The following is an 18418-nucleotide window of genomic DNA, read 5'->3' as shown; positions in this document are numbered from 1 at the left end:
AGCATAATCTCCATATATGGGATAATGCCAACCCACATGAGGTTCATCAGGTAGCGATGCATCCACAAAAAGTTACTGTTTGGTGCGAATTTTAGGCAGGCGGTTTGATTGGTTGAAAACCATATTGGTGAAAACAACGTTGGTGAAGCCATCACTGTCAATGGCGAACGCTACAGAACGATGATAACGGATTTCTTTTGGCCCAAATTGAACGATATAGACGTAAACGACATGTGGTTTCAGCAGGACGGCGCTACATGCCACACAGTGAATGACACCATGAACATCTTGCATGAACGATTTGAGGGTATGGTTATCTCTCGCAGAAATGACGTGAATTGGCCACCAAGGTCGTGCGATTTGAAGCCCCTAGACTTTTGTTATGGGGTTTTCTGAAGTCACAAGTCTATGCCAATAGGCCTCAATCAACCGATGAACTTAAGATCAACATAACCCAGGTCATCGCTCAAATTCAACCACATTTATGCGGCAGAGTAATTCAAAATTCAACCACTCGAATCCGTACCATTGTGAGAAACCGCGGTGGACATTTGAACGATGTCGTATTCTATACATAAATGGCATACATGGGCCTTTCATAAGAAAAATAAATTTCGTTAACCCATTGCGGATCGTGAAAACGGCGCGCGCGCGGGCCTTAGAGTACGAATTAATCCGTATTGCAACGCAGCACCCGCAGTGTTTGCACGCCTACCTGCCTGCTTAGCGCGCTCGCTAATTATACATGTTTTGTTTGTTTATGTTGTTATTTATGTTATATAAACATTATACAGATCATATTAGACAAGTATATTATACTAGAAGTATATTCATAAATATCCTCGGAAGCACTACTTTGAGCGTTTTTATTGATATTGAAATGATGTTGAAATAGAGTTTCCACATCCGGTGGTGTCCCAGGAACAATGTCTGAAATAGTCTGAACATCTGAATCATGGTCACTAGCCCGCTCGTCACTGTCAACATTAGTATCCGCGTAATTATGAAAACGTGGACAAATACGCGTGATAGAACCGTCTCCATCCTCAATAACACTATCGATATCACTTTCATCACTTCCACTTTCTAATAATAGTCTATCTAATTCAGATGATCGTAAATTGTCACCCATTTTATTTACGTACACGCACACGAGGCAAAGGAAAATAGAACGCCACGACTGTACGCCTCAGACAAACAATTTGTCGCAAATAATAACGTTATTGACCGATAACGAGGGGAGTATTTGTGGACGAGTATCAGAGATAAGATAGGAAGCCAGTCCAGGAAAACTGACTATAAATATCTCCGAGGCTTATAACAGCGATAAGCGTTCAAAACAAATGAGTCATCCGTACCACGTCATCCGCGTGAGGGTCACGTCATTGTGCTTTTGGTCCACGCCTCGCTCCGCGTCACCCTCACGTCGTTGATCCGCAATGGGTTAACATATCATACATAGCTTGTTTTATTTCATCTCAACATCTACCCGCCCGAAATGAAAAATCCTATACATGCTCTTTACATTCTTAAAGTTGTAATGTGTGCTGATGGAGAAGATTCACCGAGAAACAGAAATATTCACCACTATAATATCAGAAATGGTGAATTATACAACATTCCAGTACACCATCTAAAGATATATGAATCAAAACCATATACTACATTGGCAGGAAACTTCAAAACAAACTACCACAAGAACTTCAATAGAAGAGAGGGCACACAATAAATAGCTCATGGACCGACCCTTTTACTCTCTTGAAGAATTTCTCTAAGAAACTTTCGAGGACTGACCTGAATCTACCAATAAACTAAAATCTTGGCAATATTTTAAATGTTGATTATTATTATTAAAGATGATTCTAATTCTGACAATACACCTTATGCTCATATGAGTTTATTGTGTTTTTAAAACAAGCAAATAATATTCACCACATGCTCATTTCACCATACCATCCAGCCAGCAATTACCAAGCAAAAACTCTGTAAAAACTGCAAAAAATAAGAAAAGCACACTTTAGGTTTTAAGGGAAATGTCGCCTAGGTTTTAAACCAGTTTCTGTTAGAATATAGATATGCCACTCATAATACACCACAAGAATCACTGATCAACTAGCATTCAAACCATTATTGAGAATTGTTGATGAAAGAAAAATAAACCAGGGAGATTTATCGTTGCCTCAGCCTACCACAGTGATTGCCTGGCCGTAGTGGGACACTCATTTATTACTGGTAAAGATTACATGGTAATTTGTTATACATTGTCACATTGATAACACATTACTATAAATTCAATGTTAAGAACAATGCAACCCTCCAGTTCGTCCAAACTTCTAAAAGAAGCAATACATTAAATACGTAAAAATATAATTACAACAACTCAATAAATTTATTAAAAATCCCTTTACAACACAGATAAAAGAATTTTCGAGACTAACAATAATTGTTTAATTCATCAGTAATCCCAAAATATTCATCCATTTCATAAATAGATGTTCCAAGAGGACACATTCGGCTTTCAATTCTTTGACCCTTTAAAGAGTAACTCAGATTACTAAAATTAATAGCTAATTGTTCAGGAATGCCTTTAAAATATTCATTAAACTGATTGGCAATAATATTGGGATCAGTTATCAAATTAACATTGTTTCTTAGTGAAATCTTGGCTTTCTTTTTTTATTCCCTCCTAATATCTGTTTATAATTAAATTTCCCATGTATCAGCATTTAAGTTTTTTGAATTCAAAACTTTATTTGTCATAGATTCTTGTTTTATTTTCCTTATCCGACTTTCATACTTTTGCTTTTGCATTTTTAAGGATATTTAATTTCAAAATTAATATGATTTTGAACCCAAACTGATTCAAGGAAACTTAAAATATTTTTTGTCTCAGTAATTTCTTTAGTTATCCAAGGGTTTTTATCTTTAATCTGTTTCTTAATACTTGCGAGTGGTACCTCCCCATTCACTCCTCGGCCCGTTGGGTCAACTCCAAGTATAGTGTGTCCTCTCCCTACTCTCCACACCAATGTGCTCAATATCACTTGTGGTGGTACAACCAGCTGATAAAACAATACAGAGCCATAACCCTACTAGGTAGAGAACCCGTGGAGTGGCTTAACATGTAATCTACTCGTTGTAAATGTGTATTTGCAATGTGATAAGATACTATTTCTTTCAACAAGTTTTGATTTATTTTGTTTTATTAATCATAGATAAGTATATTATTATGTTTCTATATAGTTGTTAGATCCAGGGATTTTCTGTGTATAATGGTCTTAAAGTAGTCTGTGATGTGGATTTTATTATGGTTGTGTTTTTGTATTTTTCTTGTTAAAAGAAAATGTTTGCTGCATGAACATGAAGGTTTTGACTTATAAATTGTGAGTAAAGGCTTATCAAGACAACCCTGGATGGGGTGTTAAAAAAATAATCCTTTATCAGAATATGTGGCGTGAAAATGACCAAATTTCATTGTTATGAAGATTAGTTGTTATTTATATTTTTTTGTATGGATGGAGGTGGATTTTTAATCCAAAGGTATTTTAAGTAAACACATGGTATTTTTAATAAAAATTTTAAATAACGTATTACAATGTTATTTAGTAATAGCCTAATATGAAACTTACTGTGAAAGACTACTTGAAATTTACTTATGCCTAAATAAAAGATTGTCTAAAGATAGCATATACAATGCATTATGATAGCCAAACCGGAGGATGTATTTTGCCTGTAATAGATAGATTCTCGAGAGTAAAAGTATGCCAATATGTTACATGTGATTACTGCTAGTTACCACCATTATTCAGTATTAGGATTTATACAGTGACACTATCAAAATAACTGAAAGAGTGTCTAAAAAACTGTGCTAGATGTCATAATATATCAGTAAAAACAGTAGTTCTTAGTATCAGGAGACATTCTCTCTAAAAATGTTGAGGGACATAGCTACAACACATAATTCGTTCATAATTACAACCTTCTTTACCATCGCACAAGGCTATTTGAGAAAAAAACCTTCATATCTTGGACCAAAGTTCTTGAATGCAATGCCCAAGAAGCTTAATAAGTTGCTAGAACCTGTGAAGCTAAAGGTCCCATGAAAATGTGACTGCACCACCTTTCTACACAGTTACTGAATTTCTAAATTGGAGGGACTTTTGTTTGAATGTTTATTAATTGTTTTAGTGTTTTTTTATGATCATCTACAAGTAATGATTACGCTATTTTCAAATCTTAAGAATTTTGTAATACAGATATTCTCTCTCCCACTAGCCTAAGTCAAATCCCCAGACCTAATGCTTATAGGAGTGTGCACTAGTTAAAAAAGATTTTGGCTCACTCTTCAACAGGTTAAGCTACTATAATAGATCACATTAAACCTAGCTGACAATCAAATTTTCTTTAATGGCATAACTGTTCATGTTTTTTCTAAGGCTTTCTTTAATCTCAATCAATGTTCCAAATGTATCATGTTATACATACTTTGCTCCCATATAAGAACATAAAAATCTTGTTTTTATAAATCTATTACAAATATATGTTATTTTATAAACTCGGAAAACATGTTTAAATATTTTATTTCCAAATTCTGATCTATACATAATTAATGTTAATAAAGAAAGAAATCCAATATATATATATATATATATATATATATATATATATATATATATGTTTTATCCCAAATTTATATAGCTTCTTAAACTGATTTCAAGGCGTTTGACTCTATAAAATGAGTAAATGCAGTTTTCCCGTTTTTATGGAATATATACATTGAAATAACAATCATGTATTGTAAATAAATGTTATAAAATGTTCTTTAACTGTTTTTAAATACAACTAATCACTAATCATTCATAAAAATAAATCCCAAAATAATGATTTCAAATAATACTAAAAATAAAAATTACAAAATAAATATAATGACATTTGTTGCATCTACAGTAGATGTAGTGATATGGGACCATACATAGGGGAAATTAAAAACAAAAACTTGTGAACACACCAAAGGACAGCTCACTGCAACAGGTTGGTGAGTACTCCACTGGTGGTTTGAATATTTAAGGTACATAAAGGGACTGATGCTGGATTCTGATTGTTCTCATGATCAGGAGACACCAACCCATCAGTTATTCATTGAAACTCAAAATCATGCTATAAGATTACAATAAATGTTGCCAACATGGACATTACATAGAATGAAATAGTGTTCCTACCAAAATAAAATTATTACATTCTCTCCCCCATTAACCCTGACTGGGGTGTGCTGTTTCAAAATAACTGCAAAATTTACACAATTAGTTGTTACTTTTATGCTGTTTGTCTTTAGCTCTCTCCCTCATGCACATCCCTCATCACACACTCATCGAAGGGTTTAAACAATTTGTTCCCTCACAATATGCCTATAGGACTCGTTTCAATGTAGATATTAATTTATGCATTCAGATTTTGGTACTGTAATTTGTCATTTGGGAATAGTTGGAAATACAGCAGTAATAGTCTGTTCACTCTGTGAGTCACTCTTGTTCAGAATTCTATACATTTTATATTTGTTCCAATGTTAGTGAAAGTTTTTGTTGTTTGTCTTACCAATTTTAATTTTACTTTAATTTTTTATTTTAATAGTTTGGAAATGTTAACTTTCATGTATGTACCCTTCATTCATGGGAAGTGAATTATGTTGACAGTATGAATATATTTTTCAGCATCCAGAATTCAGCTTCCTCCTGAAAGAACGTGTTTGTGCACTTGTAATTAAGCTATTCTCACCCAATATCAAGTACCGTAGTTCGATGCCAGCCAGTGTACAGCAGGCCACTCCTTTGGATAAGCCTTACTTCCCCATCAGTGTGCGATTGTTGCGAGTAGTCTCTGTGCTCATACAGAAATACCACAGTTTACTGGTAAGTTGACCTGTGACTCAAACCTTCGGTTACTTTGGTTAAATCTATTTAATTTTTTAATTTTTACTTTGTCATCAAGATTATGTGTATTATAGTTAATCCTGTACAACACAGGACAATTCTTATGATAAAATATGATAAAAAAGATCTCATGCCTTATAATAGTCTAGAAGTCATATTAGTTAAATTACAATAGCTTTACTGTATACAGTTTTTTCTGCATTTAAATATACTATCTTAGGCCTTATACATTCAACAATAATTTTTGAAGATTATTAAATAATTCATCAAATTAATTGGTATATTTTGAATAAATACTAAATCATTTCAACTGTTAAAATTAGACAAAAAACTTGCTTTTTTGCGGTACACATTGATCTAACCTCATGTAGTATGATGTTAGCACTATAAGGTGGTTTGATGACATTGCGTTACACTTTCTTAACTAAAGAGGTTAACGGAGTTCTGTCATACTAGATTAACAAACTCAGGAACAAATTATTCTGATAAAAACAACCTGTATGTTTTTAATAATTCCTTAACCCTATTAATCAGGAAGAAAAAATTATTGTCTCTTAAAACTGCTACACCCATTTTTTGAAAGTCTCATAAAACTACCCCATGCTTATTTTTTATAACAAATTATTTTTCCAATTTCTACTAAGGGTATTGTAATGTTTCTGGTACAAAAATTTCCAGAATTAAATTCTGTAACTAAGTAGAGAACTGTAAAGTTTATCAAAGCAATGTAATAATTTGCTATCATGTGTTTTTTTGTGGTTATACATTTTTTAATGTTAAAAAATATATTTAAAGTCTTAAAACTACAATAAGTAATAACAACTTTACCATGGCAACCCAAATATTTCAATTCTGAATTTAATTAGTTATACCATATCAAAATTTCATACTCTTATGTTTAAGAAATAATCATTTTCTAACAAAACAAAATAAAATTGTTATGTGCCAATTTTCTGAAAAATAAAAACAAATACAAACCACTCACCAATGACATAAAATGAGCACCAATCATTGAGCCTATGAAGTTTGTTTCACAAAATCTTATAGCACTATTTACAAATTTTTGCTAATACTGTTTCATATATTTAAAATAATGGTAGGCTTATAAAAGAACTGGGTAAGCCTAATTGCAAAACACATTGGATGGTAGCCCTCTTGGCAAAGAGAACTGACAGTTCTTGATATTTTTCTATTACTCCCTTCACATTTGGTCTCCTTATTTGAACAAACCCAACAAGTTTTCACCTTGTTACCATGAAATTTGATTAACAAAGAAAAACATCCTGGCCTAGGCCTACTTAGTGCACCATCAAATCAGTCAAATACTTATAAATAGATGATTTACCTTGATTATTAAATTGCCAATAAACTACAAAATACTATAAATACAATTAAATGTATATATATATATATATATATATATATATATACATTACATATATATCATGAGTCAATATACTTCATTTCAAAACATGGAATCGGCGGATATTAATTGTCCCCCTATACGCTTTGCATAGTTTTTGGCGGACAGTACATTGTCCGCCCGGGTGAATAGGTTGAATATAAAAATATGATCAATTACATTGTTTAGGTAAGCTATTATACTATATGTCTACTTGCCTGTACACCTTTTACTTGGTTTACAGATAACGGAGTGTGAAATATTCCTGTCACTGATCGTTAAGTTCTTGGATCCAGATAAACCGATGTGGCAACGTTCATTAGCTTTGGAAGTGTTACACAAGTTGGTAGTACAACCGGAACTGCTCAATGCTTTTTGTGAGTGTTACGATCTCAAAACGCACACCACAAACATCTTCCAGGACATCGTTAACTCCCTAGGAGCCTATGTTCAGTCTCTGTTTGTCAATCCTCAGCTTATGGGTCAGTCGTCAATCAGCGGTAAGAACTTGTTTTTTTTCATATATATGTATTGAAGGTTTTGTTTATGTAATGAACTCAGTTCTATTAACCCTTTCAATACAGCTCAAAAATTAGACGTACTAACCAAAGTTAAGAGCCATTTTGCTTATTTTTACCAATATGAGTGTATATCTAATGCTTGATAGCTAGAATGAAAATGTTTGTACTTGATGTATTCCTTATAATATCTTCTTTCATGTCTTATCATTACAAAATGTTTATAACTTTTATACATTTCATTTTACTAGGAAATACAATATTTTACTCTTTGTAGGAAATACAATTAAAATGTATACAAAAATAAATATTTTAAATTGAAAACAATTTTAAATAGTTAACTTCATCTAAGGTTTTGTTATTTATTCTACTACTATATGATTATTATATTATTTATACATTTCAGTTCAACATCTGAATTTTGGCAGGATTTATAAGATTTTAAACATTTACCTAGGCTATTTAGAGTGGTTATACAGCCTAGATAAGCGATTCCCAACTTCTTTACCTCTCAGCACACTAACTAAAATCATATTTTAGTCACAACACACTTAATTCGTGAAATTAACTACGATACAGTATAAAGCAATATTCCCCAGTTAGAAGGCAAACACAGCTGTTAATCGTACTATGTGTAATTGTTAAGGTAAAACAAGTTCAATGATTATTTGTAAATCAGACTGAGTGGAATTTCACTGCATACATTCTGAGATCTCACAACACACATTGGTTATTACAGTCCTAGTCTAATTGTTCATAAATCTGATCTTATTATTTTAAAATACTTACTACATTGTTATTAGTTAGTCCCCTTAAATTGTAACATTGCACATACAAAATATACACCAATTTAATTACTTCATTACATTTAAATATTTCTTTATAGTATTTAAAAAATAGAGATACTGGAGTTTTCACTGCCTATATTATCCCATAATTTACTAAAATTTTAACCGAATTTAGAACATGTTTTAAAAGAAAAGACTTTAACAGTTCTGTCTTAGATGAAAATCTTACTCCAACTGACTTCTTCTTCATAAGTAGGTTTAAACAAAAAAATCATTCATATTTTGCAAAATTATACTGGTTTCATTTAGTTGATTTTAAAATAATTTGTATTACCCTTTTAGTTTCAAATTTAGTTGCTATCAAAAGTAACAATATTGTATCAATGTTTGGAAACTGTTTTAAATCCAAATGTCAAGAACCGAATAGAAGGAACTATTATGTTATTTCCAAATTCAAGTTCAACATCTGAGTTTTGGCAGGATTTATAAGTTTTTAAAAAATATTTAATTAGGCTATTTAGAGTGTTATACAGCCTAAATAAGCGATTCCCAACCTTTATTACCTCTCGGTAAACTAACTAAAATCATATTTTAGTCACAACACACTTAATTCGTGTGGTCACACTCAGTGGAGGTCATGCACTTACACTTAACACAAGTTTGTGTGTATGTTTGTTTAAATAGATTACAAGATTGAGATAGTAATTTCATATTGTCTGGTTCTCCTGTTTTGGAAAAAGTGCAGGATATAAACAATTAAAATAATTGAAAGGAATCCAATAAACATTCAAGCTATTGATTGATAATAAATAAAACTATGTAGACTACAAGCTTTTAGATCAGTTTTCATAGTTGAAACAATAGTTTAGGAAAAGCCTTTTGCTTACCTTTTTTTATCACATAATATAAAATGGCTGTAATATATTGGAATAGGAAGCAACAGCACCAATGCTCAGGGTCAGCCACCCGCCCTGCTAGCTGGCATGCCTGTAGGCCCTGGGGTCTCACCACAACCAGGCTTCTTTTCCCGAGGTGTTTGGCTTCCTGTTATCATAACCTTCCCCAGTGGCCAAGCCAAATCTACGTAGTAAGTATTTATCATATTTTATAAATATTTATCATAACTTATGACTAATATCAACATAGTTCTATTATGAATGTATAAGAATATTTGCTATTCTGTATCTCTTAGGTATCTGCTTATCAAAGTTATTATGGAATAACTAATTTTTAGATAAGCAAGCAAGGGCTACTAGTAGTTATAAATACTAACATACAAACATGGAGGAGATTGATTTAGGACCCTTCCAAGTTCTTATTTGTAGATTGGAACTTGCGAGGAAGCTCAAGGAAGGTTTTGATATTTAAAAGGTTTTCACATCAAAAGTTTCTGATTGTGAATATAACTAAAAACAATTATACTATTGAGTATATCCCTAAAATTAAAGTTTTCAGGTCAAAACCATGTCAAATAATTGACACATTTTAGACAGGAAAACTTTAACGGTAGTTATGACACTTGCTGTGTAAGCCTAAGAAAAAACCTATGTTGGATATATTGTGACTTTATTATTTAACAGGCGCTACTAAAGATATATGTCATGTGAGCTGTTTAAAATATTGTACAAAAATGGTTTATATTACAAATACACTTTGTTTTACAGTTCAGTACCTCTGGATTGACAGCTACTGCAGAATGTTCTCATTTAGATTGCTCTTTTTCATTTATTAGAAAGAAATTATTGTTTTAATTATAGTGATAAAATTTACTGTCTTCGTTACAAGAGAAATAATTATATGTGTGTTACTACAGTAAATATGGTATTTTATTGACATTAAATTCATATATTGTCTCATTTGTGACAGCCTGGAAATGATGGATAAGGTAGAACCGCCCACAATCCCAGATGGATACGGAATCTCTGTGGCCTATGCTTGCTTGCTGGACATTATCCGCAGTATCTCCATGCTTGTCAACAGTGTAGAGGGCAGCCCGGGGAGCAGTGATAACAATGATAATCGGCTCAACACTCAACTCATCAATTCAAGCTGGTGTGGACTGCTAGCAGCCCTTAGTCCTCTGATAGATGCCAGGTATTTTGTAGCTGAGGCCCCTTTACATGCAGTTTTAGTTAGTTTTAACATAAATCTTAATTGTGGTTTGTAAATATAGTGTTCCGTGTGTTCAGAATGTAGCAAGGTGTTTGTAGTTTTTTGGTTCTAATATTTCTGTTTTGTATTATTTTCTTTATACATATATTAGAAACTATTATATTGATTTGTTATAAATAGTTTATTTTTAATTTAATTTACAAGTATGTACAAAAACAGAAGCTGCTAAATCAAAAATGTTTAAGTAGTGGGGACCCAGGCTTTACTGCTAAAAGTTTAACCTGTAAGTTAGTGTTATCTCTAATACTTAAACAAATTCCCAAGGTTGATATTTCTACCAGATTATTTTAAAGTTAATTGAAGGGGCATTTTTGAAAACAATTTGTATATAGAAACAGGACTATCACCACGCTGAAAATTACATTCTGGGTTTTTATAAAACAACATTTTTGTTGTACAACAGTTTATATAAATGAGTTTTCTGAAAATTTGTGTGTGTATGTGCGCGCACACATGTGAAATGGTATGTGCAAGTTTGTCTGTCAATGCACTTAGCTAGGGTGGATGGAGGTCCAATTTTGATCAAATTAGTTTGGGTAACTTTTAAATATTTTAATCTTTAATTTAAATACTGTTTTCTAATTAAATATCATGATTACATGCCATTTACAGCTTTTGAGTAAGTTTTTACTATTTACAGTTTAGATCTTAAATGAAGTCCACAAACCACATTCTTGCTAAAACTTTTTTTTTATTTAGGCAATTTAAGTTATCCAACAATAAATTTTAATTTTGAGTTAAAATGCAATGGATACATGTATAGAGACCATTGATGTGGCTCAGGAATTATTGTATGTTTCAAATATCTTTTTAACAAGACATTCATTCATCTATACTGCACTGACCATTTAACTGGCCATCTAATCCATTAACAACATAACTCTAACTAGAGAGAGAGAGTGAGAGAGAGAGAGAGAGAAAGAGAGAGTAGGTAGAGTTTATACTCTCTTGTTGTGGAGTATAACTCTAGAGAGTTAAGTGTAAAAAATAGCCAAGTGAGGTCTTTTAACAAAATAGTGATAAAATCTAAATTTTACAAGGAAAATACAATCTCAGAGTCCTTGTTCACATACCAGAAGTAATAAATGATTTTTTAAATTCAGAAATTTAAAACTCCTTTTCATACCAACTCATCCAGTGGCCAAACCCCTACTCCAAAATAGAAACTACATAATATTTATTCTATGCCAGCCAAAGTACAAATAAACCAGGTGCTAGTTATCAGAACAAAGTTATTATGATTCTCATGTGAGTACCAAATGAAAGGCTTTCCTCCTAATGAAAGACAAATTCTACAATTTTTTATACCTTTAAGGTGTTAGATTCAGATTGTTACTTTTCAAATTCATAGAGTACAAAACAAAAAATGAACACTTTATGACAAAATAAATGTTTATGATATGGACACAGTGTATGTAATTAGTGCTTGTAAATTAATCATGTTATTTTGGTTAGTCAACAAATCTCTTCAACAATGTCTTCTTTCTCTGATTAGACAACTTCCAACCATGTGGTCAGTTATCTACTCAGCCACAGTCCAGTTATCTTCTTGAGGTGTCCTAGCTTATTGTTGTAAAACAAAACTCCTTGTAGCTAAGCTTCTTTTCATAAAGCCTTAGTTGATGAGTTAACTATGCAAATTCTGTTTCTAGTATTGTGTTTGTACAGATCTTTCTGCCTGCTGTTTTAACTTAATACATGATTACTTCTCCAACTTACATTGCTATTCTGTTTATGTTTTCTTCTTACAAGGCTTCTCGACAACTTTACTGTCTTGGTAGTTTAATCCTGCAAGGCAAGTGCTCTGTTTTGTTAAAAGAGAACTCTTTCCAGATTTGACTCTGCCCTATCCTATAATGTTTAACTATATCTTGGGATTAAAAAAGTGCAAAATATTCATTTTGGCTGGTTTGCTTAGTTTGTCTGATGATACTGCAGATATTGATGCTATAGATGTTCTTGAGCTAAGCTTGGTCAATATGATACCAACTATCATAAATTTAAGGTACTTTCTGTTTTTATTTTTTCTTCTGTTCAGGTATAGAAGAACCAGATGCTACAGACCACCTGCAAAGTCTTTTACTGCTCATTTCTATGTCATTTCAATAGCAACATTGTTTAGTCACATTAAAGGCAATGTAGGTTTTAAATGTTATCTAAATGTTCAGTTGGTCATTTGATTTTTCTACTACTGTTATGATACTATCATCAGCAAACATGACAGTCTGGCAGTTATCTGTAAATTGGTTTATAGATCACTTGTTAACACCAGGAATAAGATTGGGTCAAAAACTGAACCCTAAGGTATTAGTGTTGATTGTGTTAGCTTCAGAGTGCTATGAAAAAGACTTTTAACGTGCACCTTCTGTTTGCAAGCTATGTAGCTGTCATGATTTTGGCAAAAGGCCTTGCTGAAGTCTAGATATAAACTAGCCACAACTGAAATAACCTTCTTTCAGTTTGTCTGTTATATTTTCATTAAGTTTTATGAGGGCTACGTTTATGTAGCCAATCTGAATTTGATCAATGAATAAGTCAATTAAGTTATTTTTGAAGTATTACTATCATGATTTATAGTTATCTTGTATATTCTGTTTAGAAACCTTTGTTTCTAATCCCTCTGTCAATCACCTACAATCAAATTTCACCTGCATTTAAAAAATTGTGTAATTGTTATTGTGCAACAAATTTGTACAGTGTACACTGGAACATTATTTTGTATGCCATCTTAATCAAGTTTTAATAATACTTAATTGGAAGTTGGGGGAGTAGTACTGAAAACACAATCCAAATAACCTATTTCTAAAATTTTACACTCATATCATAAGAATGTGCATGCTAAATATCCTTTCGGGTTACGAAAACCATTTTTTATGAACGTACAATTATTAAAAAAGTTTCACAGAAAGTACAAAAAAAATTTGTAAGAGGGATTAGAGAGGTTTTGAGGCCTGAAATCGGCAGTAAAGAGAGAAATTAAAGTGTCATGTAGCAACTTGATTCATAACTTTGAAAACATAATTTCTTCTGATGGTGAAAAGTTTTTGGAATTTTGTAAACAAGAAAATAATGACTGAAAAGATATAGGTAATACTTTCAAACAGTATTTCAGTTTAGCACTATAGAGTAGCAGAGGAGGCTATAGCGGTGCCTTCTATGAACAATGTGTCTTGTCTGTCCATGGACCGGGTCTTTGAGTGGTACATCCAACTTGCTATTAGGAGACTTATAAACCAACCAAGTCATAACCAACATTGGGTCCATATTCATAACTTCAATACAGGGTGCAATTGAAAACTAATAAGATTTTTTAGGCAGTTTTATTGAACTTTTTGGATCATACAACTAATACTCCTCAAAATAGGAGCCTTGTGTGTCAATACACCGCTGGTAGCGGTTCTTCCACTGCTGGAAACATGTTTTAAACTCATCCTTCGGGATCGCCTTGAGCTCGTCCGTTACAGCTTTTTGGACCGATGGAGTTAAAACACCTTCCCTTCAACTTCCTTTTAACGAGCCAGAATAAGAAGAAGTCCGGGGGGGGGGACACGTCTGGGCTGTAGGGAGGGTAACACCGGAACCCCCATCTTGGCCAGTAGAGAGGTGCAGAGAAATGCAGTGTGCGCTGGTCATTGTCGTGATGGAGAGTCCAATTGTTGACCATATTGGGCTGACACCGGGCAACACGTTTTTTGAGTCGAAGGAACACTTCCTTGTTAAAGGCCGTGTTCACAGTGCTTCCTTGAGGTACGAACTCCTTAGGACAATGCCTCGAGAGTCGAAAAACACGAGCATGGTTTTAACGTTGGAGTTCAACATGCGCGCCTTCTTGGGTAGTGGTGACGAGTTCATGTGCCACTCCGCACTCTGTTTCATTCTCTCTGGATCGTACTCGAAACACCACGTTTCATCACCAGTGATAGTGCTGTCCAAGGTGTCATTCTGTTCGTCACTTTCCAACACTTCACGAGAATGTTAAAACGCGCTTGCTTTTGCTCATCAGTCGAAACCTTCGGGACCATATTCGCACACACTTTCTGCATCGCCAGTTTTTCGGTTACGATTTCCTGCATATTGTATTAAGTTAAATTTAACTCCTCACTAATCTCACAAAGACTAATTGACGGTCAATGTTACAAAATTCATGAACCCGGCTCACGTCTTCCTTCTGTTTGCGTCATCGAAGGCCTCCTGGGCCGCTGTTTGTCTTCGGCATCCTCTCGGCCTTCCTTGAACGCCCTGTGCCATACATTTACCTGGGCCCTGGACAAAACTTGGTCCCTGTAAGCCTCTTTGAGTAACACATGGGTTTTGGTAAAAGTTTTGTTGAGCGGTATGCAAATTTCTATTGCGTAACACTGTTCCAACAATCGCTGCATTTTCGCCACTGTCAAATTGGAACCGACTGCCAAAACAGCTTTCACGCACAAAGCGAAGTTGACTCAACCGCTATTGCCAGCAAACTGGGAGTGGTCTCCCATGGAAGGGGAAGGTCCAAGGTATATTTTCCCCCTCCACCCGTTTTTTTTTGTCCACTTGCCAGATATTGCACACGGAAAGTCTTATTACTTATCAATTGCACCCTGTATTCAGATTATTGGACACAAGTGTTATTAGGATATTCTGGTAAAATTCTTCCTACTATTTTTAAATTAAAAGTAAAAACAAACATATATCCTGAATATTTGGAAAATAACCAGACTAACCCCAATTTTTTAAAGCAGCAAATTAAATTGAATTGTGAATCATAGAGAGAATCATCGAGCTAAAAACAATTGCACTTGAATCTATAGACACTCAGTTTTCGGAATACAAATAGCTACAGGTATATACCGATTGATTCGCAACTCGAACAAGGTGCAATAGAGGGGCTGAGTACTCAGTGGTGGGATCTATTGCGGCACCGGTCTGAAGCTTTTCAAGTAATTTTGACAGAGATATCTGAGCAGTGCTTCAATCCTTGAAACGTTTTGCTATACATTTTGTAACATGTAACCCGGAACCCTATTATTCATTCAAACCTTCTATCGTCATTCACAAACTTTAAACAAAGAAAAGGACAATGTGCCTAGCTCTAAATATAAATTTTTAAAATTTACAAACTATGTCTCCTCATATTTTCGATGACCCAGACTGATGCAATATGCCTTGACCTGACCAAGGCCTTTGACAAAGTTAGACATGTTATATTATTGAAAAACTACATTCTTATGAGCTTTCAAGCAACTTAGTTCAATTGCTTACTTAATTAACGAGAAGCAATTTTTATGTTATACTAAACTTTGTCATCTTTTACACTGTAGTCTGGTGTACCACAAGGATTGAACTTACGGCAATGTTATTCACAGTCATGATAAATGACTTGTGTGAGTATGTGGGTTTGGCAGAATTCTATTATTTATAAATGGTTTAAAATTATTACTATGTTGTTATATATTGAACTGTACGGATATTCAGGAGGGTTCACTTTTGGCTAGTTTATACCTTCTAGTTGAACCTACACTGGGTACAGCAAAAACCCATGTGCCACTTAAATCTGGGCAGTGTTATGGATGTCCAGGAGTGGCACGTCAATAGCCACAAAAGTTGAGATGATGGGTTACAAGGGTAGATCGGCAGGTCTAATCTACTGCGGGAGATAAATGTTGGAGTTACTGGGGCTTCCTAAGTGTTAAAGGCAGTTGCTAGCCTAGACCTAAGGACATGCCTCCCTGCCTGTTGGAGAGGCTCGTACACAGCTGGTTTCTCCATTTTCAATGAGACATGACTGAGATTAATATAACAGCCATGACAGTCAAAGTTATAATACAATTAATTTTATTTTATTTGTATAATTGTAGAAATATTAGTGATTTCAGTTTGTTTTGTAAAATTTCTCATTGTAAATTGTTAGAATAAACTCCAATTCAATTCAATGCGTAAAATCCTTCCTCATTAATCTCGATAGGAGGCTACGTCTACTCCCAATCTTACACATCCATAATATATTGTCACTCCGGAAGCAGCACATCATTTAGGACTAAATGCTATTTCTCAGTGTCTCGTCCTTAGAGAAAAACAAAACTGTCTGGATGCTAATAAACTTCAACAGGATATTATTATGTGCCTAATTGAGTTATGGTTAATAACATAACATTTAAAATTTCAAGTCCAACATGTAACATTTTAGTGTTGTGCTATGTTTGTAAGGTCTAATAATTACTTTTACCTCTACCCAATAATTAACTCTTGATAACATGACTCGATAGACGACAGAAGTACATTGATGAATCCAAGTTGTTGTCAGATACTGACTGTCGCTTCGACAATATGATAATAATGATAAGATTATTGTAGTATGTACTGTCTGCCAGTATCTCAAAACTTGCAGAGTGACTTGTATTTATTTGTTATTGATATATTTTATCTATCCAACACTTATTTGCTATTGATGCTACTTGTACATATTGTGTTATTTATTTATTTTTATGATGTACTATTTAATAGATTATTATTATATTAAATAGTAGTACTAGACTGTTGGAATAAAGTGAATTGCCTTAATGTAATTGCCTGTCAATTTGTATTAGGTTAGGAAAATTAAATAAACAAAGGATTACCTAATCATAGTAGTTACATTAGAGTTTACTATCATTTAAAACATTACAATTTAAACAACATACCACAAAAGTACATTAGTAGATGTTTATTTGACTTTATTATTTGTTTTAAATACTTATGTTTTAGATAAGTATTTTAAACATTTACAATTAATTATTGATCCCATATAAATATATAATTATTTATCCATGTATATTTTAAGTTCCAGGTTATTGAAGTAAAAAGGAGTGTTTTTAATGCTTGTAATAATAAATGTTACAGTACGGATGAAACAACCTCAGAAAATGTGTTGAAAGCAATCCAAACTTTTGCTAGCATTTGTGGCCGGCTCGAGCTACAGACCCCTCGTGATGCCTTCATCACTGCTATCTGCAAGGCTTCTCTACCTCCCCACTACACACTCACTGTGCTCAATGCAGTCCATCTGGGTGTTGGTTATCGCAGTATGTAAATTTTGATTTTATTTTATTTCATGTCATATCGTAGAGAAGGGGGATATTGAGGAAATTTGAGATGTAACATTTGACTCAATATTCGTTTAATGAGAGACTTAATCATTTATTAAAATACTATATTACCAAATGTATATATACAGCAGCACCCCCCTTGGGAGACATAGAAGATTTTCAAGGGAGGTGTCATTGCATTAGAAGAAGAGGAAAGTGTTGGGGAGCACGACTTGCAAGCAATTCCTGTAATGTTTACGTGTCAGTTTGTTTATTGTGTGATTCTTGATGCTTGAATAGTTTGTTAGTAGTGTACTGCAGTTTGTGGGACCAGTAAACATAAAAAGTAGAATAGATAAGTAGTATGTAGTTGTAGTAGGCCTAAAAATGGTCAAATCACTGCAAAAGAAAGGACTGTATAAAGATTTAGTAAACATGGATTCATTTTTATTGATAACAAGGGTAATTTACCTCAGTGCGCTTTTTGCAATGTTGTTTTGAGTAATGATGCTATGTGATCTAGACGTTTGAAACCCATTCTACTGGAGGTTTTCAAATGGAAAAC

At 33.4% G+C, this 18418-nt stretch overlaps 1 protein-coding gene across 3 annotated transcripts in view; it reads left to right on the top strand.

Moving 5' to 3' along the window:
• The window catches only part of LOC124369096 (protein MON2 homolog), a 135319-nt gene that overhangs the window by 24286 nt on the left and 92615 nt on the right, over positions 1-18418 (top strand). For all 3 annotated transcript variants that reach the window (XM_046826834.1, XM_046826833.1, XM_046826832.1), the window contains exons 6-10: positions 5709-5906; positions 7574-7829; positions 9569-9722; positions 10502-10729; positions 17669-17850. In XM_046826834.1, the coding sequence (XP_046682790.1) occupies positions 5709-5906; positions 7574-7829; positions 9569-9722; positions 10502-10729; positions 17669-17850 (1018 nt within the window). The remainder of the gene's footprint in view (positions 1-5708; positions 5907-7573; positions 7830-9568; positions 9723-10501; positions 10730-17668; positions 17851-18418) is intronic.

The sequence above is a fragment of the Homalodisca vitripennis genome, chromosome X (genome assembly GCF_021130785.1).
Source record: "Homalodisca vitripennis isolate AUS2020 chromosome X, UT_GWSS_2.1, whole genome shotgun sequence".
NCBI classification, from domain to species: domain Eukaryota; kingdom Metazoa; phylum Arthropoda; class Insecta; order Hemiptera; family Cicadellidae; genus Homalodisca; species Homalodisca vitripennis.
Note: the sequence above shows the minus strand (reverse complement) of the source record. Positions and strands in the feature narration are given on the sequence as shown.